We start from the raw sequence: 21,712 nt of genomic DNA on the forward strand, positions 1-21,712 counted from the left end.
TCATTCTCACTTGAGTCAGACGAGGAAGAGGAAGAGGATGAAACTTCTGGTCCTGAACCATCAGTGTCACAGGACCCACATTTTCTCCCATCCTCCTCCTCTGAACCACACCTCATAACACAAGGTGAACTGAATGACCTCGTCAGGGATTTGGAACTACCCAAGAGTAAGGCAGAGCTGTTGGGCTCCAGACTACAGCAGTGGAATCTCCTGGCAGGCTATCAGGGCAAATGGAGCCCATCAATGCTTGCAGACTATTGCTGGACAGTGACAAGAGATGCTCCATTTAATGAATACAAGAGACAAGCCAAGAAGTGCCGAGTAGACACTGAACAGGACTAAACTATGTACATAATAGTTGTTTGCCTTTTGTTTCATAATCAATTTTATTTATATAACCCTTTTGCTGATTTTTAAAGTGTTACATAAACAGGGCAGGTGAAATATTATCATGTAAAGCAACCATAAACACATGAAAAGACCTAGGTTTACAATTTATGATTAAAACTCTACTATCTACACAATATACATAGACATAAAATGTAAAAACTTAAATATCTTAGAAACAGTAGCCAATCAGTTGTTTTAATTGTCGTATTTGAATTCAGCACATCAAAATACATAATAAATACCACATTTTATCTCTGAAGCAGATGACTTCTCAAAAATTGTAGACCAGTGTTACATAGCATAGGCCTGTCCAGCGACTCTGCCAATGATTCAGATCTAACACCACCATGTTGTGTTGTCTGGTACTGGTAACTAACAGCTTGCAGCCTATCAATACCTCCTCAGCACAGCGTAAGCTACCGGGGCTGTAAAAAGCAGCCACATGCTACATTTAAACCTATTTCCCTACAGAGAGAAGGTTAAAAATAGCACAGGTAGCATCCCGGTTATAAATAACTGCTTAGCCAGTGCCTTGAACGGCTCGAGGGTTATTAATACAGTACAGTTTAAGCTCTCTTAGTAACTTGCAGGCAGAGTTCAGGTAAACCATGTCTGAAGACATCAAATTCATTCTTAATTTACAGGTCAGTTTGGAAAACAATACAATCCCCAGCCCCAGTTAATACCTTGCTGGTATGTTTAAACCTACCCTCCCAAACAACAGTACAGAGACCTGCATGCACTTTGGGATCATGAAGTTGAAGGAGAAAATAAACAACACAGTCCTGGGTAACGTGTTTCCGAGTAAGTGACAATCCCGAATGTTCTGCCTCAAGGGATTGGACCTAGGATGTATTGGCTGGATTCAATGTTCAGTATGTCAAATTCGTCCCAGGTCAGTAGCGACTGGAAGTCGCCACCGCCGTCTGCTGGCTGCTCAGCAGCCTGCGTGAAGTGAAATCCAGTTCCAAAGAGCACATGCCCACATCCCAAACACCGAGGCATGGCTGGGATCCCTGAGGACAGAAGGGGCCAGGGAGACTGATCTCGCACCAGAGGGGTGCCTTCGGATTACGGATAGGTCACGTTAGCAAGGGGCAGGGAAAAGGAAGAGCGGGGTGGGAGCTTGCACTGCAGTTGCCTGTGCTGGAACTGTCCCATGGTGCCGAGGGATTCGGTCTCCTGGTCTGCCCCCTTCCAGCAGCACTGGAGCGACCCACGCTGTAATGTCAGTAGCAGAGAGTGACTCCCAGGTTGCTCTCAAATGTAGCCCGGTGACAACTTGGGGGTTGGCTTCCCCTTCGACAAGCCCTGACAAAGACCAGCGGGAGCCTCTTGCAGAGATTAGGAGGAATTGCTCCCCCTGCGGTGCTCCCTCCACGCACACTCTGGGCCTTAGGGCATTTGCTCTAACCAAACAGCTGCCAAGCCCAGGCCCCATGGCCCTGTGCCAGAAGACAATGCAGAATTTCCTCCCCTTGGGATTAGTGAGATCCCAAGTCACACACCACAAATTGGGCACAGACCCAACGCTGACAGTGCAGGAAGGAGCTAAAGAAGGCCATGAGTGTGCAGTGCCACCCCTGTGGAAACACCAGACCCGGTCCCTTTTAGCCGTGCCAAGTGAATGCCGAAGGAGGTGCCTTTTGGAGGAGGGAAGATGGTTGGGTTAGTTTCGTCACCCTGGCCAACAATTCCTCTCTTCTCCTTGGGTCCCAGGGCTGCCCCTGAGCTCAGAATGCTGGAGGGGGGTTACATGCACTGTGGAGTGGGTGCACCTCAGTGACAAGTGAGGTGCTGTGGAACACTCATGGAGTATGAGAAGCCTGCTTCTCTTCTTTCAGCAAAAGCACAGCCCCAAGAGGCTGAGTCAGCCTGTCTCTGCAGGTGTGGGCGGATGAGCGAGACAAAGAGGGGCCAAGGAGCCAAAATGTCAACGCTGCAAATGAAGGGACGGGCAGCAGGGACTGAAAAATGAAGAGAAAGAGGCTTCTCATGCTCCATGCATGTTTTGTTATACCAATTATATTAGACCAGTAAAAACCAGCAGGATCTTATTAAAGGGGACAAGGCAAAGATGCCACATTTATTATGATAAGATATTAGTTATTAGTCATAAATCAAATTATCAATTCTTATACACACACATTATACCTAATACCTATACACACACACACATTCACACACACACACATCCATCAGATGTTCTGCAGCTGCTGCATAGTTACCAGTCCTGAAGATAGCTTAAGTTCATAGCTTGATTTTGTAGCTTGGGTTCGTAGCTTATGGCGACTAACTGGCCAGGAAAGCCAGGCACAAAGACAAGCTGGATCTCTGTTGGGCAGGCACTGATGTCCTTCCATGTTGGCAGCAGAATGTTACCCAGAGTCTCTCATCTCACCCTTCTTTTTTATAGGCTTTTAGTTTGGATTCGAAGTCTATAGGTCTTGCTGTGTCACGCTGCCTCTGGGTTTAGATTGATCACCCATCAATTGCAGGCATGACTTTCAGCCTTGAACCTGGCTTTGATCTTCCTTCTGTTGTCCTTTTCTTTTTAGGGTGGATGCTTCTTACTTTGTTTAGGGCTGTTGTCTAGGTCTTCAGCCGTTGGTATTTGAACTTTATCTCATCAGGACAGGCTGGGGCTGGAGGTTGATTCTGTCATTCATACATACCTCATTCACGCATCTAAACTAAACTAATAAGATTACAGCAGGGTTTGCAAAAATGAAGGTTGGAGGAAGCTTTTACAAAATGGAGTGAGTGTTTTAAAATGGAGTTTGAATTACAATATGGAACAGAAGTTACAGTGTAGGCAAGTGTAGTGAATGGTGAACAGAAGTTACATTAATAAAGTGAACAATTAAAAACAGTTTCATTTATCAGTTCTACAGTTTAATGGCACCTTACATGTCACTGGGGTACGTGCACCGGGCCAGTCCCCTTTACCTCTCCCCGTGGTCGGGGGGAGACACACCTGGAGCCGATCTCTCTGTCGGTGTTCCTATGATCACAAGTGGAGTAGAAGACATCGCCCAATGCATCGGTATGGAGGATTTGCTTGGGAACTTCATTGTTCTGGTGCCTTTGATCTGTCATGCAAGGAATACAAGAGACTTTGTGAATAGCCCTCATGGTGCCTCTGAGGATCCTGGCCATGCCCAGAGCCCTTGGGGAAGACGGGCTGCAGGAGCTGGCAGCAGCACCTGCTCCCCGAGACACTCCAAAGGGACAAGATTGGAGCATTTTGCCATTAGTAGAGGTTGAGGTTGAGGAACAGCCGTAGCCTGCGCAGCCAGAGGGAAAGATCCCAGGAGACCCCAGTTAAGCAGCCCCCTCTCTGGGGTTTCAGGTTTTGTTTGTACAGTCGAAAGAACACCAATAAACTGGCCCCCAGCACTGCCTCTGGTCACATTCCCTGCATGGGGCATAAATGCTTCAATAGCAAACACAGTACACGAGCTTCTAGGCAGCAGCTCCTCCACCCCTTTCCCCAAGCTTTTGGGCGGTTCTGATCTTCACTGAGCTCTGCTGTACTTAACGACATCCCAGCTGGGCAGCATCACTCTGGCAGGGATTTTACTCCCCCCCAATATGTGGCACTGTGCTTGACCCACCTGTGTGCCCATGAGCCAGAGAGGAATCTCTGCAAAGACCTGTACTCCCTCTCCAGTCCCAGCTGTGCCTGGTCTTTTGTTGCCCACAAGTTGAACCCTGACATTGACAAAGGCTGAGCTTTCTTAAGGGGCTGAAGGGAGTTTGCCTCCCAAATCCAGCTGAAATTCACCAGGGGTCAGTGCCTAACTCCTTGAGGCTTCTTTGAAACCCCCTTGCCAGAGCCATTTCCCTCAGTGGCCAGAGGAAATGATTCCCGCATTGCTGATTGTGGTGGGTGGAGGAGCTGCTTTCCCCTAAGACGGCCTGATCTGGCTGCCACTGACACCAGTGGTAGTTTGGCTTTGGACTCCCATGGGAGCAGAGGGGATTCAGCACCAGCTAGTGTTCAGGCTGGATGACTATGCACCGCCAGAAGTTGCTGCAGTTTATGGATTCCGGTCACACCTCACAAGCCAGGCAGAATGACAAGTACGTGCCCCATAGCCATCTCCTCACCTCACTGCTTCCAGCGCCGGAAAGCAGGAACTGCTTCTCAGCACACAGTGCCGCACACTGGCCAAGAGCCAAGTCACAGCTCCACATTTTCCTCCCATATTCAACAGCAGAATCTGGTGGCAGCAGGAAAGCAACAGCACTGACAACTGAGAACAAACAGAGAAAGACAGAAGAACAAAACCCTCCCAAGGAGGTTAGGAAACACAGCTCATTGACCCAAAAGAACGAAGCTAGAAACAGTTCAGACTCAACAAACACATCCTGGTGCCCACATTTGCTGGAGAGGTTCAGTTGTCAGCCCAAGCGTTTGTTACTGTGGGGGTTCCCATGGCTCCAGCACAGGGATCTGGAGCATAAGGGCAATGATTTTGATTGGGAATGATGCATCAGTCCCCACTACCCCATTGGCATGGCCCCTTCAAGCTGCTTGCACCAATGCCAAACTCACCTGACAGAGTTACCAAATAACAGCCACTGGTACCAGCTGAAGGACAAGAGCGCTTGGAGCCAGACTTTCAAAAAGAGCTCAGCACCCATTTAGGCTCCTACGTAAGTGGCCAGATTGTCTAAGGAGCTCAGGGTGCTGGGTGCTGAAGTTTTCAGACGCTGGGCGCTCCTGGGGAAGAGCGCCTTAGAGAATCTGGCCCCAGTGGTGGTTGCTGAGCCCTTGAAAATCCTAAGCTAGCCGTGTTCTCCCTTCAGAATTTCTGAAGCACAAAGGCCTGAGGCTGCAAGATGCTGCGTGCTCTTCAACCCGCACAGATCCCCCAACACCTCACAGAGGCAGATCCTAAAAAGCAGCCCAATGGCTTCAGTGTGCCAAACGCAACATGGGAGCCAGTCCTGGGGCTTCAGTTCCACCGGCTAACTTCCAGTCACAAGTGGATTTTCAGTGCTGAGATGGCTTCCCACCATCTACACCTGAAAACAAAGGTACTGAAGGGGGAACCAGACATGCAACACTGACACAACTTGTAAATCCAAACTGTACAGGATCTCGGATTAAATCCTTCAAGTGGAGTTGGAAGACCACAGTATCCCCAACACCACCACCACAATGAAGGAGACGCAGTAATTTACCAGCCCAGGCCCTTAATATCCTTCTCAATAACAAAAGAGGCAGATGAGTGGGAGATTGGAATCACTAATCCTCCAATAAAGACAGAATTCTAAAAGCTGGACATTGTGTTCCCTTTGTATGTCTGTGCACGGAGGGACAGATGGGGACTGAGTGCAAACAGAAACTTAAGCCCTTCCCTATGATGTAGTCCATCATTTATTTTTTAAACAACAGGGTATTTTATTTCAGCAGCAAAACATGTCCTGTGTCCAGGAGTTCCGCCATTCTAATCCCATCTTTGCCACCAACTGCCGGGATAGATTTGCACCAATCTATGTCTCAGTTGCTCTGTCCCTTAAATGGGGATAACAACATGGACCATCACTAGGTTGTCATGAGGATCAATGCTTGCAAAGCATTTCCTGAGGATGTGGCGTGCCATTAGGGTTTAAGTCCAGAGATGTGGTTGCAATTCACAGAACCTTCTGGGATCCCACTGAGAAAGAAGGGAAGGTTGGGGCTCCACAACACTGTGGTCTCCCCTTCTAGATTGACCTACATTTGCTGCTACCAGAGGTATTTCAAAGGCAAAAAGCTGGCTCTTTGGGACCATATGAATAGGACACGGACAAGTGTTCCTGGTGGCAGGGCAGATTCTGCAGCCTCTGGAGGAAGAGTGGGGAAGGGTTCCACCATCTCCTTAGACACAGCATCAAGCCAGAAGCCGTTCACCAGCTGTGGGCAGGAAGAAGTTAGCCACCAGTGTGACAAATGTTTTGCCTTCCTTGGAAGCATTATGTAGTGACCATTGCTAACCAGTCCTTCGTCAGGCTGGAGTCGTTGCTAGGTAGGGGAGGGTGGACGTGGTGGGATCAATGGGCCTGGCTCAATAATGGAGTAACGCAAACCAAACAGATACATTTTTCTGATTGGGAGCCGGTTCCCATTCAGCTTAAATGATCTGACCAGGAGCTCCCTCCCTCTGGCGCTGCCTGGTTACAAAAACCATGACACCGGCGAGACAAAGAGATGAATTCAAACAGTTGTTTTCAAGTATATGTACCAAAGGCAGTTTCCCTAGTGGTTAAAGCAGCAGGACCAGGAGTCGGGACTCCTGAATGTACAGTTGTCATTGATAAGGGGTGGGACCTTGGGCAAGCGAGTTCACTTCGTTCTGCCTTCATTCCCCCATCCGCGTAAGGCAGCTGGCTGTTCCTTTCAAGTTCTTGCATCGTTCCCAGCACCCTGGCATCAGATCCCAGAACATGCTCCCCACCTCCCACTAGAGCAGGTTAAAAGGTGTAAATCACCAGAGTTTGTAAATGGCCTCGAGCTCCTTGAAGGTAAAGTGCTTCAGTTGAACTGACCGCTGTCATTACGCTTATTACGAAAGTGCTGCCCAGCCAGCAGCCTTTCCAACTCCCGCCTTGAACAAACAGGTCGCATTTCCCCTCTGCATGCCAAGCGAGCCCCAGGAGAGGCAGATGATGGGATTTCTCGTAAAGGCCTGCCCACAACTAATTTCTCGCTGTGGCACACCAAGCTCCTTTGATATTTATTTAATGATTGAATAATTGCCAACACTTTAAAAAGCCTCTGAGAATAGAGTCATTCACCAGGCTGGAGTCATTAACAGGGCGGGGGAGAAGGTATTTGGCTCAAGTATTCCACATTTTCTCTAGCTGTTCAAGGGTACTTCTCAACACCCCATCTCAGTCGTTCTTGGAGCTATCATTTGTTCAGAGGTACTTTCTCTGCCAAGCCTCTTATTGCAGGATTTCAGAGGCCTGGTGGGGGCAGGGTAGTCAGTCTTTTGCCAAACCCTCTTGCGTATGGAGTGGTGGCCAGTACAAAATGGGACTGGCAGCCCGTTGTAGTTAGGTTGACTTTAGCGCACTGTGACACAGTCTGCACAGACAGACCTTCCTCTCCCCACTGAAACTTTTTTTAGGGACAACTCCTCTCAGAGGTGTTGCCTGAGACCAATCTGACTGCACCAGTTCCATTCTTCCTCTCTGCATTGCCGTCCTACTCTCCACCCAGCACAGACCCCCTAATTCCTCTGCCTCCTTCGCTCCACATTCCCCTTCTTCCCCCTTCTCACATCTGCTTCCTCAGTTCTCTGTCCTGCTTCTTCCTTTACTCTGCTTCCCTCTCGCCTCCTTTTCATCAATGGTGAAATGCACTTGGGTTGCTCACTCCACCTGCCCTCACACCTGGCTTCTGGAGGAGTTGATTTATAGCAAAATCAGCTGGATAGGTAAGTACAGGTGGAAAAGTCAAGAGAGGGCCTTTTAAGTATTGCTCAGAGAACGGACTTTAACCTTAAAAAGCCTGGCCAGCCATGCCAGATGACCACCAAATGATTGGAGAGAAAAACACTTGACGACCAGGCCCAAGACCAGACTCAATCCAAGTACCACAACGTCCATCCCTCAGGAGCTGAATGCACTGTGGACACGCCCTTGCATGTTGGAATCTCAGCGGCAGTTATCAGGAGACCCTCCCAGCCTGTTAGCAGCAGCTGAATCTGCCTCAAAGTGCTGGGCTGGGCTGGGCTATGTTGGTGCGTTTTGGTTGGGCCCCACATTGCAGTAGGTGCAAGGTCCCACAGCTGCTGTTTCCATGTATGCTTACGGACTGTGGTAGTGGCTGATCATCTGATGCCCTACTGCACAGCACTGAATTGGCTGGACTGCTGGAAGGCACTCCAGCCAGAATTTTTTTTTTTTTTAATCCAGTAAAACCAACAAAACATGAAAATAATTGTTGCCACACCCAGGAATTAGTGGTAGAAGCTTGAATTTCCCCCACGCTACTCCTCTGAAAGCTAGAAACAAATAATAGCTCTCAGTCAACAGCTCGTCAACTGAAAGAGCATATTCATGGAAACCAACGCTGCAGCAGAGCTTCAAAAAAGTTAATACCAAAAGCTTCTGCTCAAACACCCAAATTCATCTTGACCGGCATACAGCTCACTCACACAGCATTAGCATGGCTTGGAGCTGTAACACGAAGGTTCACCTGGGAGGAATATTTCTCTCATTCTTTGGATGGGTCTCATCCTGTGTTGTGACTTTTGTGCCACTCTGGAAGAATCTCAACCTGGACTTGAATGAAATGGAGATCTGGACCATGGGGCTTTGGCAAGTCTGCATAATGCAAGAGAAAGGCACTATGGAGTGTAAAAGCTATGAGTCTTTCTTGGCTCTGCCATTGGACCTCAGGGTGTCCAGGATTTTGATGTTCCTCTCTAATGGATCGGGACTTCTTGGATTCTTGATCTCCAGTTGTGGGCTGGACTGTTTCAAGGCCTGGGAAGAAAAAACAACTCTAAAGAAACAACTAATGCTTTGCGGAGGAGTGATTTTTGGCATCTCAGGAATTATGACCCTCATTCCAGTTTCCTGGCTTGCCTATAACACCGTATATGAATTCTGGGATGAAACTGTCCCAGAAATTGTACCTAGATGGGAATTCGGAGAAGCAATGTTCCTGGGCTGGTTTGCTGGATTTTTCCTTGTAGTAGGTGGGCTGCTCATCACCTGCTCAGCCTGTTTGAAAGGGACGGAAATGACAACAATGCCTTTAGCAGCTGGCCATGAACCAACGCAGGTGCAAGGTCCATTAGCAATGCGACACTGGAGCCAACATTCACATCCCAAAAACGCCGACCTGGTAATCTAAGACTTCCAGCACAGAATTCTGTACTTGCTTCCTAGCTTTTCAGATTGTGAGAAGTTCCCATAATAATTTACAGGATGATTAGCTACTTCTTTGTCCATAAGAAATTATTAAGCTCGCTATTTGTTTTGTCTTCCTGTGTGTTGGTAAGTTTTAAAGAGCAAAAGCTTTTCCTGAGACACTTGCAAGCTGAGTCTGGAACTATAAAATCAGTGAGGTGAACACAGAAAACTAAATAGCACTTCATATTTCTAGCAACATTTTAAATGCAGCATGTTACTGATTATTCTATCTGAGCATCTTTGGAAATTTCTGATAGAACTGTAACATCTGTACACAATTGTGAAGGTTATCGCTCCTTAACTGTCTGTTGTAGAGAGACAAGGTGGGTGAGGAAATATCTATCAATACACAGGGATAAATTCCACCACATATTTTATTCAATTTGATGGCAACATGTTTCTGTGCTCTCAGAAAGTAACTGCATCTTGAACAGCATAAGAGAAGATGGGGATGCAGGATTTTAGCTATAAAGAGCAACGCTGCAGTATTTTTATTCATCTAGCAACATTTTGTTATAGAAAGTCAGTTTATACAAAAAAATGCATTTTCCACATCCATAAAAGGTGCAAAATCAGAGGCATATATTTACTAGTTAGTGAAATCATAAAAATATCAGACCCACAATTAGAATGTTATCCAATTTAATTCTTTTTTAGATCACTTGTGTATAACAATTAGAATGTAACTATTCCTCTAAAGAGCTCCTAAATTTTCATTTGGCTACCAAAAAAAAAAAAAAGTTTCTATTCACTTACTGTGTTTACTAATAAAGTTATATATAAGAAATCTGTTAAATACTCATTTTAGCCTGATCAGGAGTAAATCTGATGCTACAGTACTATTTAACAACTCTGTTTTGTTATTTTTATAACCTTTGCTTACAATGTCTGTGACAATGAGATCAAAGCAAGGAAGCCCCCATCCAAACCCAGAGTTTGTTTGGGAATCAAAGAAGTTCACTTTTGGTTTAAAAAGTTTGGTTTTGCAATTTGCAGTTCATTCCAGCAGAGATACCAATATGCAGAGAGCAAGATTATTTGCAGAAAGTTTTCTAGCCTGGCTGAACCCAGGACATTTTAGAAACTTTGCAGACAGGCCAAAAAATGAACGTTAGGGAGCCCAAGCTTCCTGAACAATCCACCCTCCGTCAGCCTTTCAAATCTCCCAATCGTTACTTGAAATGATGCACGTATTTCTTTCATGAACGGGAACTTTGCTTGGATGGATAATTCAGGATGTGGTCTCACAGCCTGAGCCAAGTCAACGGAAGGTCGCCCCATTTTCTCTACTAGGTTTGGATCAGGTCCCAAGTGCGTACCTGTTAGATCCTTAAAACTCATGTTAAAAAGAACTGAAAGGAACCCACTGAAAATTCAGAACGACATTCTTCTTCAGCCAATTCTGCTGCTCCCAGTTGTCCATTAAGTATGCGCGAAAAAACGATTGTTGCTGCTGCTGCCTTCCCCTCCCAACAGCTTCCCCTTTCCCTCCCGCTTCCCCACACCAAGTCAAAATCCCATATTTTGTGGCGACACAGCTGGTTGCTGTGGAAATTAGTCGATGACAGACAGTTTAGGAACTGCAAAGAGCAGCAGACAAGAGTCCTGTTTCTGTAACAAGGATCAAGAGATGCAAAACGCAGGGGCCAGGACGGCAACATTCTTGGCTGGGGGAATGTTCTTTTCAAGGATTTACACAAACTATTCGCTGCTTTCCAGGGGCCTGACAAACCCCCAAAGGCAAAAGAGACTCTCAGATGTGGGTTGTCACTGTCATCCGCACCCTGGGTAAATCAACACAGGGAGTGAGGGGGGAAAGAAGAGAATTGTGGTGACAGCCCAGATTTTTTAGCCTCAGTGGGCTCCCTTTATGCGTTTGTGGCTTTAAGGCCTGATCCAATGTCAATGAAAAGATTTCAATGGAATTCACTGGACACTGCATTGGGCTCTTCAAGCAGATTAGTGTTACTGTAAACTCCTTCTTCAATTTCCTAAGATTTGGTTTTTGCTGTGTGTGGGGTTGGAGGTCTGTTGTTCATATATTTTTGATAGTAGTTTAATGGGACAGTGAAATATCCCCACGACTGTACAAACAATGGCACTCTGTGCACATTAGGATTTCCCCATTCGGTCGCAGCAAGACTGGCTTTCTACAGGGGTATGACTGGTATGTTCTTGCACAGAGGGGTCGTTAAAATTACACGCCCTCTACTAAACTCCAAACATAGCACAGTGGACATGAGGGAGTCAAGAGCGGTGCTCAACAGCAAATATGTTAGCAAGGTCATGGAGCAAAGACTTGATGAAAAATTACCTATATGGCAAAACAGATAGGCACTTTGGGGACAGGGAAGACAGAGTTAGGGATATCTCAGAGCCCCATGCACTCCTCCCTACAACAAGCCAGATTTGAAACTACCAAAAACTGAGGTCTCCTGACTGTTTTGGAACTAGATGATAACAGAGAGTAGCCAGTAAACAAGAGAATCATCACCATCCCACCTTGCAAAAGCAAGCCATTTAGGACAATATGGAAACACAAAAAAGGCCACAAAGTTGAAATATCAAAGGTCCTTGGCTACACCGTCACCCCTTAAAAAGATAATGGTATGTGACTATCTCTGCATAGTGGTAGGGTGGTTTCTTTAAGAGTGTTTTCAGTTCTGACTCTATGTTAACTGGGGGAAAAGAGGGTGAACCCCAACTCCAAGGTTAAATAACCAGGTGAGGGTGAAACAGGCAAAAGTGAGTCACCCTGTCATTGACAACGAGTCCTCACCTGTCTGCATTCAAAAGGAACTCCACTAAAATATTACTATTTTGCACTCTACCCAGCCCTATAAATGTCTATATCTTCAATTTGCCCATCAAGTCCCCATCTGGAAAGTATGTTATTTTATTTTATTTTTACAGCTGTGTTTTGAATTGTTGAAATAAATCTGTGTTTTGCTAGGGAAATGCTAACAGAAGCTTAACTATAAAAAGGGTAATGGTTCTGCTATAATGCAGATTTATGTGAGCAACTGAATATGAAACTCAAACATTTCAGTCCCAAATCAATAAACGGTTTGTCTGCAGGAACTTACAGTGTTTCTCCTTCCTTTTTGCTAATTTAATCCAAGTGAATTACTCACTGCCGTGTGCTTGGAAATGGTTGTTTCCTGAAGGCATTCTGCATATAGAGCCTACTGCAGAACGACTTGAAATAGAAAGGGGTTCAAAGTGGGGCTCTCTAAAGGAATTTCTCTTGAGTGGCCTGTCCTAACAAGGAGACTTCAAGAGAAACCAGTTAGCATCAATAAGCAACCTGCATGTCAAAGTCTCCAGAATACGTACAGCGGAGGACAGGCAGGTGAAAGAGCCTTAGGTGACCCAGTATTCAAGGTGGGTGAACTTCAGCCAGAAGTAAGACACAAAAAGCTGCTCTACAAGTGGCTCCATTTGTCCAGACCTCAATTCCTGCTAGATGGGCTGATGTACATCTGGACAAAGAGTACAACCACCAGGAAGGATCTGTCTCCTATTGAAATTTGTCTCCTACTGAAAAGCTAATCCAGAGCAAAAGGGAGTGTGCAAATACACTTAATACTATTTATCTTAAAGAAAAAAAACCCCGTAACACCTGGACACAAAATAAGTCAGGAAAAAACTCCAAGCTACTCAAAAACTACAGCTAGCTCCACCCTTATTTAACTTACATTTAAGAAAACTCAAGAGACTCTGATAGGCTAAAGATTCAGCTACACTGTAACTTGTAATAATTTTTTAACACATTAAACAAGATTGAAAACTGTAGTGCAGATGAACAATAAATGTTTATGCTAGTTGTTTTTAAACCTAAGTTTGTTGCTAGCCATTTTTAACCCTAGGATAGAACGTGACTTGTACCATATTTTTTTCTCTATCTACAATTTTCAGCATGTTAATATGCAATTACAAACTATAGTGTCGTCAAGTCTTTAGTGACAGATTTGTTAAATGTTGATGAATGATGGGTTGAAACAACAGTACAACCTTTGGCTAACAACAGAAACAGTACAAGACCATTTTTTCCTCTCTTGTTACACACACACACACACACACACACACACACACACAATCCCCAGCATACCACCCAGCAAAAAACAAAGCATAGAAACCTCTCTGCCACTAGGTGTCCTTCTTTCTTCATTGAGGAACTAGCACAGGTTTGGAAGGTCAGCCTCAAAAGCTTTCTTGAGGTTCTGATCTTTGTAATTTAAGAAAGTTTAAAACGATCTCGTGGACCAACGTTCTCATTTCTTCTGTTCATTCCAAGACACAGAAGTGTTTTAAAACTTGACAGCAAAAATAAAACAGAGAGGGAGCAATTTCACTCTAAAATAAAACAAATGTTTTTATTGCACATTTATAAAACCTGCATAGTCCTATCAAATAGGAATTCTCTTTTCCATTCATTCAGAACATTTTGGTTTAAACAATTTTGTCTGTTCAAATAAAACACATACTGCCCTTAAAAAGTGTCCAACTGTGGTTCTTCCCTTCACTCCCCTAGTACATTTAAAAAAAAAAAATACAAATATACATGCTTTTACGCTAACCTTAGTGTCCAATGCTCAATTTTCTCATCAATAACCTTGGTGGAGGAGGAATTATTTTCAAATCCGAGAGGAGAATTCCCTTTAGGGTTTTTGTTTTCTTTAACCAGTTACTGATTATTAGCACAGTGATATTGTGTACACTGTCATTATTTGCTTTTCTCTGTCTCAAAGCAAGAGCCCTTCATATTTGTTTGACTGTTAAAAAGACAAGAGGCAACTTAACTTCCTGTTTCACTTCACTCAACTAAAATATGCAGCTGAATACATGACTGCCTGCCTGTCTTACTCACACAGTGTTCCACCAATCCTCGCTGTCTCTCAGTCTCCCGACTCAGGCTCCTGCCAGCAGTACTTTGCCAAGATCTGGATTTATAAGCTCTTTCAGCTAAGAATTTAGAAATGTGTGGATGTGTTTGCCAGAACCAAGCTAATAAGTGTCACTGATTTGTCAATGAAGCATTCTCTTATGCGGCTGTTGTCACTGTCCCAAGTATCTTGCCTGAGGGACATTTTAGAAAGTGGCAAGAAACGAGGAGACAATGAATTTTTTTTTGTTGTGGAGATGAGGAAGCAGCTGTTACTGCCAGCCATATATTGTGCCATCTTACAACAGTGGTTCCTGCCCTTCGCATTCTCACTGACAATTGTATCTTATGCGCAATACTGCTTTTCATTCCTTCGTGTCGACACCAAGAGCATGGTGGATCTGTATATGAATCGTCTTTATCTGCCTAGTTTCCTCCCTCTCCCATTCAAATGTCATCTGACAGCAGGATACTACGGCAATAGGTGGGTTCCTATGTACCGCATCTAGGGCTGGAAAGTTGGAAGTTTATTTGACAGTCACAGGTGCGGCCCCATGAATGGACTCCATCACGGCTGCGAAGCGGCTGCAGAGGTCATAGGGGGAGTTGGGCCGGATCTTCGGGGGTTCTTTTAGAATGATGACCTCTGCAGAGCAGTCCAGGAGCCTGGGGAGCAGTTCGCCCAGCTTCATTTGCAGGTTGGCTGTGGAAGTGGAGGAGGATGAAAGAGTCAAATGCACTGGAACAGGCAGTTACAAAAAAAGACCAATCGCAGCAGGTTTTAGCATTGCAAGGAAAAACAGCTGCTATGCTTTTTAGATAATTATCTACCACAGCCAAAAACTGCTCACCTCGAACATACAGAGATGAGTATTGTTTTATGGAGGAGAGACAATGTCTGGTTTATTTAAGCCTTGTATCTTGTCTCTATCAGTAGCTAATACCATATCGTTCAAGGGAGGGGTGGGGGTGAGGGAACACACCAAATGTCTCCCCTCCCTCCCCACAACACACACAAACTATCGTACACTATATCACAACCTAGGTGCTTGGCAAATCAGTGATGTGAAGTTACTAGGAATATAACTGGTGTATGTTACCAGTGCCACTACCAAAGAGGCTTTCCTCAATCCAGGCCACTTTACATGGTCATTCCAAATGTGAGTCTCTAACCTTGCAATCTCAGATTTATGCACTACATCTAGTCTAGGCCAGGCATTATTCATACCCTCCAAGTGCTGACCCAGTAAATTCCATTAATGCACAACGAGTCAAATTTGTAATCATCCGATAATGCAAAACCATAAGTAGACACCCCCTTCCCTGATGTAGCCCCAACAGGAGAACAAGCAGAAAAGGGCACAGTCCTCTAACCGATGATGTACTGCATAACAAAATTAACCGGAACTGCCCACAACTGTACAAAAAATTTGACCTCACTGTCCAGTCAATGGTGGAATGTAAACATTTCTCCTGTGGGAGTACTGTTCCTGTCACATCAGGTGTTAGCAGAAACTCCATGCCTATTTCAGCACTTGGCAGGCCAGCTCTCTAGTAACTAATTAATTTGAGGAGTTCAAGACTTTTCAGGTGAATGTGCTTAAAACCAACACCACAACACTCTTTTCGTCTTCTGACAGATTAAAAGTTAACTGACTTAACCTAAAGCACAAGCAATTTTACATGCAACATGAACAGAGGCTGGTGACAACAGACTTGGCCCATGCAACACAACAAGAGATGGAAACCGCTGAGTTCTGCTCCTTTCAAATCTCAAGTTTCACTATTTGGAATTCCATTACATGGAAGAGTTTATAACAAGGCCAAATTTGAGGAAGTCAAATTGCTAGCAAATTTCTCCAGCTTTCTACTTTGCAGCAGCATTTTGAGAACAAGCCTCCATATTTCTGCCTCACTTTTCTGTAGCAAGTTTACCCTCTGCTGGTTAAAATGAGCAGTGTTAAGAGTCTCAAGCCTGTTCTCTTACCCAGGCAGAGAGGAGTCATGGCAGCTTAACTTCGGCACACAAACGGAAATGCAGAATAAACGCAGTCATCCAAAACTGAAATTCAGATCCAGAATGACCAGCATCTCCTCATTATACTCTGGGTCTAATGGGTAATTCATTGCAAAGCCTCTTCAAAGCTTGACACAGTTAGCTTCCCCCATCCCTTCTTCAAACCCTTTGGCTACTGTACATGGATTTGTAATTATGAAGCTGAACACAGCTAGAAAAAGTTTCTGTCAGTATGTCTCATTTCCAGCATGAAGTCAGAGCGTCTCACGTACCAATTACATGCTTAGAAGCACAAATGCACCCAGTCAGTTTAGAACCTTTTCTGTCTTACCTTACAGGTGAGCATTCATATACAAACCAACAAACTCTGCTAATGTTAGTGTGTCAGTGAAATCACACTGGCTGAAACATAGGCTAAAGTGCTGATCACAAAGAACAGATGAGACCAAGGTACCTATTTCACATATTTTAAAATCATTCACTTCTGATATTTCAATGGTCGGGGATCTATTTTCAGTAGTTGTAGGACAAACAACAATCAAATTGTCCCATAACACATTTCACTCTAAATATGAGCACGTTTTCAGGCATAAGTCCAGTCACAAATGCACAAACACGCTACATATACAGGGCAAATCCTAAGAATACTAGGAAGGATTTTAAATAGGCAATAAAGTCCTTTTCTAGTTTAGACCTATAGAACATCCTGACCACTCAGAACATAGGATTTTACGGGACTCAAGCAAGTCAGCAATTCCCTACCATCCATGTCTTCTTGTCCCAGATAAGAGCACCAGCGGTTCCTCATGACCTCAATGGCGTCCAGGTCGTCCTTGGAGATGTCATTATTGATAATGAGGTGCATACAGGGGATGATCAGCTCATTCAGGATGTTAATGCCCTCCAACACATCCGCCTCTGCACTGCTTACAAACAAAGCCGCTGCCATGTCATTCAGCTTCTGTGGGAGAATCAGAGGTCACAGACATTTGAAAAAGCCCTGACTTCAGAGCATGAACAGGCTACTGGGAAAGCTGCACATGACCCACGAATCTTCCACCTGATGGGAATGTATGGAACGCACATGGACTATTGGGAGTGAACGTGTGCACCAAGAGAATGTAACCCTTAGAATAGTGGTCCCCAAATTTTGGTGGTCACCCTCCCCCCCACACACACACACGAGTCGCATCTGGAAGAGGGGCCGGCGCTGGGGTCAGGGCTATGGTCAGGAGTGGAGCCGTAGCTGCGGCCGGAGCCAAGATTGAGGCCACAGCTAGGGCCATGGAGCCACAGAAAGAGCTGCAGCTGGGGGCGGGGCTGGAATGGCGCTGGGGGAAGAGTGGGGCTGGGTGGCACTTCCTCCCCGCTCCTTGTGGGGACTGGCCCACACCCCACCACACACCCCTATACACAGTTTGGGGACTACCGCCTTAGAAGGATTAGATCAGAGAGAACATATTGCTCCAGAATTAGCTCTAAAGTATACAAATAATTTTGGCTTTGAGATACTAAGATTCAGATCCAGAAACACCAAATGGATTCCCTGAAATCCAAACTCCATCACTTCAGTGAATTTTGCTTCCTAGATTTTCATATTAGGGCTGGCACTTGGGAAAGGGTAGATGCCATGATAATAGGTGCCTTAGATATAATTACACTGGCCTCAGCAGCCATAATGAAGCAGGAACTAAAAATAAGTCTCAGGCTGCTGCTGCTTATTCCTTTCCCAAGGAAAGCCACATTACCTAGTGCCCAGCAAAAGATTCACACTGATTACAACGGAAGAAGCAATGCTGGCTCCCCACAAGGAGGGAAGAGTAGATATTGCTCTTTGTGAAAAGTAAATGGCTGGCATCTACCCTCTCTCTGAAAGACTGTTTTAATGACAGGCCCTTGTATCGTGTCTGTAAAGAGGTGCATGATACATTGATACTCTTTGGGCAACCTGTAGTAAAGAGAAATATGTAGATGTGAACTGAAATCGCTGAGCTAGAAGGAGTGAGTATTTAAGGCTGACCAGTCTACCACTGAGATTGTTCACTTTCAATTTAAGACTCAAAAGATACAAACCAAGAGGCATTTTCTTCTGTACAAAGCAATCAGTGATTCATCCACCCCTCTGTTGGGTCCTTTCATCAGCAGGGTGGTGTTACTTTGGTAGGCATACACCAGGTAGGTCAGTGCTTCCTGGTACCTTGGAGGAGGAGAAGGGTGTTAATAGTCCATCACACCAGGTGCCACATATTCCAAAAGCTGCAGTCAAGTTGTCCACCCAGGCCAGATTCCCCACTTCTTCCCCAACAGACAAACACTTCACCTTCTTAACAGTGTTATTTGCTCCCTTCTCTCTTTTTCCATTCATCAAACCTCTCAAGAGCAGCCCCCATTTAGCCTTCCATATGCCTCAGGGACGCTTTGGCATTCTGGTTTCAACCCCAATATTGAGACTCAGGTCTAGAATTCCTCTGGTTTCAATGGGAACTTGGAGATGAAAGACACTATTAGAAGTTTGGAGAACAGTATTTTTCTTTAGAGACTCCAGGATTACATTTAGAGCTAGTCAAAAAAATTCTGATGAAACACGTTTTCATCCAAACTCGCCAGTTCATCTAATTCTAAAGGTTTGATGAGACTGTTTGATTTAAACCGAGCTCCGACGGAGAACTCCCTGACCTGCCTGATTTCCTGCCAACGTACCCGCCTACTGGACTACCTGAGAGTCGGGGATCCCAGGGCTTCCATGGCGCCAGGGCCGTCTGCCAAGCAAGCTCTCCCAGAGCCAGGACTTGAGAATTCCAAAACTTTTAGTTTACATTCTGAACTGGAACAAACCAAATTCTGAAATACTGAACTCCCCTGTGAAAAGGAATGATCTTTCTCCATACAGCTGTCTATATGGTATACTGCTTGCGGTATGGGGGAAAAAGCCCAGCTTTTCAGTTCAAAGTTGCAGGGAGCGCTGTTTCTATGTAGGAGTCAAATTGTTTTCAAACACAATGAGAGTTTCATTTTGACCCAACTTTCCCAAGAGCCAAGTAAAGGCAGTTACTGCGCTAAATCCTGTCCAAGGACCAGAATGCAAAGTTCTGCTCATGGAAAACAAGCTGGGAACTGTGGAAGAGGCCACATCACAAATCCACCTATTAACTCAACACAAAAGTTACACTCTGGCTCAAGGTCAGCTCTGAGCCTGTACAGCAAGGAAAAAAGTACCTTGGGAAAAGCACAAGGGGCCCCACATTGCAATACAAAGGGTGCTGCATGTCAGGAGTAAGGGGTACTAGAAGAGAAACAGGCGCTCTTACGTATCAGTTACCCCATAGCTTCATCCAAAATGTAAATATAATTAAATTAAACCTACTTTCTATTCTGGTAGAGTTCCAACCCTGTCAGCAGGTAAACAGACACCTTGCGAAATAAACTGTAGTCTTCATGCCATTTCTGTTTAGGGTAACAGGGAATATTACAGGATAGTCAATAACATGCTTTCATGTGCACGTGCGTCTGGGACAAGTCCGCTACCCCCAGCAAAGCCTGGTATGCTAGCTCATTCAGCCTCTGACAGGGAGAGCTCTTACATGGGACATGAGCTCACTCAACCTCAGGGCAAGTTCCCAACATCCCCTTTGCTTCCTCATACAGCTCAAGAACACATTCACCAAGACAGATGAGTCTCTGGCAATGTTTAACTCCAAACTGGGAGCACCGAATGAGTCCTCTAGAACAAGTGTGAAAACACTAACAGCTGATGATCTGTTGGAGGGTGTGGGGGGAGAGGTTAGCTATATAGCTCCCATTCTGATCATATAGACTGACTGTTCCAGGAGCAAGTTAAAGATCCCACAGTACCTTTCAAAAGGGATAGGGCTAAACTGAAACCCCTGTGTCCTGGTCAGAACTCCTCAGCAAACAACTCCTAATGCTTCTGACTATATAACTGTTACCAATGGGTATGTAATAGTTGCTGTGTTTGTTTGCACAGCCAGTGCACTGCCACTATCTTGCTCACTGCTTTGGGACACGTCCAGCACTAAGGCATTAGAGAAAAGGAAAAAGTTCTAGTCCCTTACCTTATACTCCTCCATATTCACATCATCAGGGCCAATCTCCTTCAGCTTAGCTCGTGCTACTTGCATAATGCTAATGGACCTGCTCAGTGCAACAGAGAGAGACATTAGAGAATAGCAAAGCTACAGAATCCCAAATCAGAAAGTCATGATATTGGATCCCCGGCACAAACCTTTCATCATAGCTGAGGTTTCTATCTGCAAACTGCTCCAGGAGGGTTCGCTCCACTACCTGCTTGGGAGCATTGTTCCGTAAGAAGTAGATGAGCACGTGTTGCAGCCGGGGGTCACTGTGAGGGGTTGGGGTCTCTTTGGCCAGCAGATACAGTCTGGAGTACTCTTCATGGAACGCCTATCAAAGTCAAGCAAATTCTAAATGCCTATTCTTTATTATTGCTGCACACTGAATTTGAAACCTGCAGTCGGAAAGTTGATTACAAGGCTATAACTGTCCAGTAACTTGACAGGATTCGGTACTGAGATGTCTAACTGCTACTTCCATTAGCTGGCAATTGCTTAGGGTATCTTCCATTAGTTTTAGGCCAGAAGGGACCATTAGATCGTCTAGTGCAGGGGTCCCCAACACGGTGCCCGTGGGTGCCATGGCGCCCACAAGGGCATTTAAACGCTCCCGCGTCCTGGCCGGCAGTCAAGCATCCACCAAAATGCCACTGAAATTTGGTGGCATTTCGGCGGCGACACCTATGGATGACGCTGCTTGCTGCCGACAAGCGACGTCATCAAGAGGCGTCACTGCCAAAATGCCGCCGAATTTCGGCAGCATTTCGGCGGATGCTCGACCGCCGCCACAGTCCTTCGTCTGGCGCTTGCCAGACGAAAAAGGTTGGGGACCACTGGTCTGGTGTGACCTCCAGTATGTGATATGTTATTATATATCCTCTGGATAACCCTATGCTGAGCCCAGTAACTTCAGTTAAACTACGAAAGACTACACTGTTGTGTGCTACAGGCAGAGAACAGGAGAGACTAAGGTGCCACCAATGCCAAAGGCCCCTCTGATGGCAGGGAACTGACTAGGTGAGATAGGCTCAGATGATACCAGTAGGCAAACCACGCTCCATAATGCAATGAAAAGTGAAAAATCCCCAAAGGTCCCTGCCAGGCTGGCTGGGATCAGAAATGAAATTCCCCCCCCAAATAAAGTGATCAGTATGACCCTGAGCACATAAGCAAGACACACTAGCCAGGCTTCTTAGAGGATATTCTATACCAAGTCAGAGCACAGCTCCGCGCAACCAATATACCATCTCCACTTTATAAAGACAGCGGAATCATATCTATCTATGCCTTAAGCAAAAACATCACCTTTAAAAAGAGAACCCAAGGGAGGTAGGCACTGGCTCCACTGACTTTTAATGGAGTTGGGTGCCTAACTCCCTTAGGCATTTTTTAATACCCCAGTCCAAGTGT

General features: G+C 45.3%; 3 protein-coding genes across 7 annotated transcripts in view; 1 reads left to right on the forward strand and 2 right to left on the reverse strand.

The window, feature by feature from the left end:
* The window catches only part of LOC127033711 (G protein-activated inward rectifier potassium channel 4-like), a 36,965-nt gene extending 24,313 nt beyond the window's left edge, over positions 1-12,652 (reverse strand). The window contains exons 1-3 of the mRNA XM_050921817.1: positions 10,677-12,652; positions 4,504-4,649; positions 2,619-3,482 (exon numbers count right to left, since the gene is read on the reverse strand). The gene's annotated coding sequence lies outside the window, so the exon portion shown is untranslated. The remainder of the gene's footprint in view (positions 1-2,618; positions 3,483-4,503; positions 4,650-10,676) is intronic.
* CLDN25 (claudin 25) lies at positions 8,495-10,684 on the forward strand. Its single transcript, XM_050921848.1, has one exon. The coding sequence runs from the start codon at positions 8,558-8,560 to the stop codon at positions 9,248-9,250; it is 693 nt and encodes a 230-aa protein (XP_050777805.1). The 5' UTR covers positions 8,495-8,557; the 3' UTR covers positions 9,251-10,684.
* Positions 12,653-13,658: 1,006 nt separating the features above from the next.
* USP28 (ubiquitin specific peptidase 28) overlaps positions 13,659-21,712 on the reverse strand; it is a 44,136-nt gene continuing 36,082 nt past the window's right edge. For all 5 annotated transcript variants that reach the window (XM_050921781.1, XM_050921780.1, XM_050921779.1 and 2 more), the window contains 6 exons: positions 20,455-20,633; positions 20,285-20,363; positions 19,576-19,655; positions 18,285-18,408; positions 16,974-17,172; positions 13,659-14,897 (listed from right to left, as the gene is read on the reverse strand). In XM_050921781.1, coding sequence (XP_050777738.1) covers positions 14,722-14,897; positions 16,974-17,172; positions 18,285-18,408; positions 19,576-19,655; positions 20,285-20,363; positions 20,455-20,633 — 837 coding nt within the window. In that variant the 3' untranslated portion in view covers positions 13,659-14,721. The remainder of the gene's footprint in view (positions 14,898-16,973; positions 17,173-18,284; positions 18,409-19,575; positions 19,656-20,284; positions 20,364-20,454; positions 20,634-21,712) is intronic.

This window comes from Gopherus flavomarginatus, chromosome 13 (assembly GCF_025201925.1).
Source record: "Gopherus flavomarginatus isolate rGopFla2 chromosome 13, rGopFla2.mat.asm, whole genome shotgun sequence".
NCBI classification, from domain to species: domain Eukaryota; kingdom Metazoa; phylum Chordata; order Testudines; family Testudinidae; genus Gopherus; species Gopherus flavomarginatus.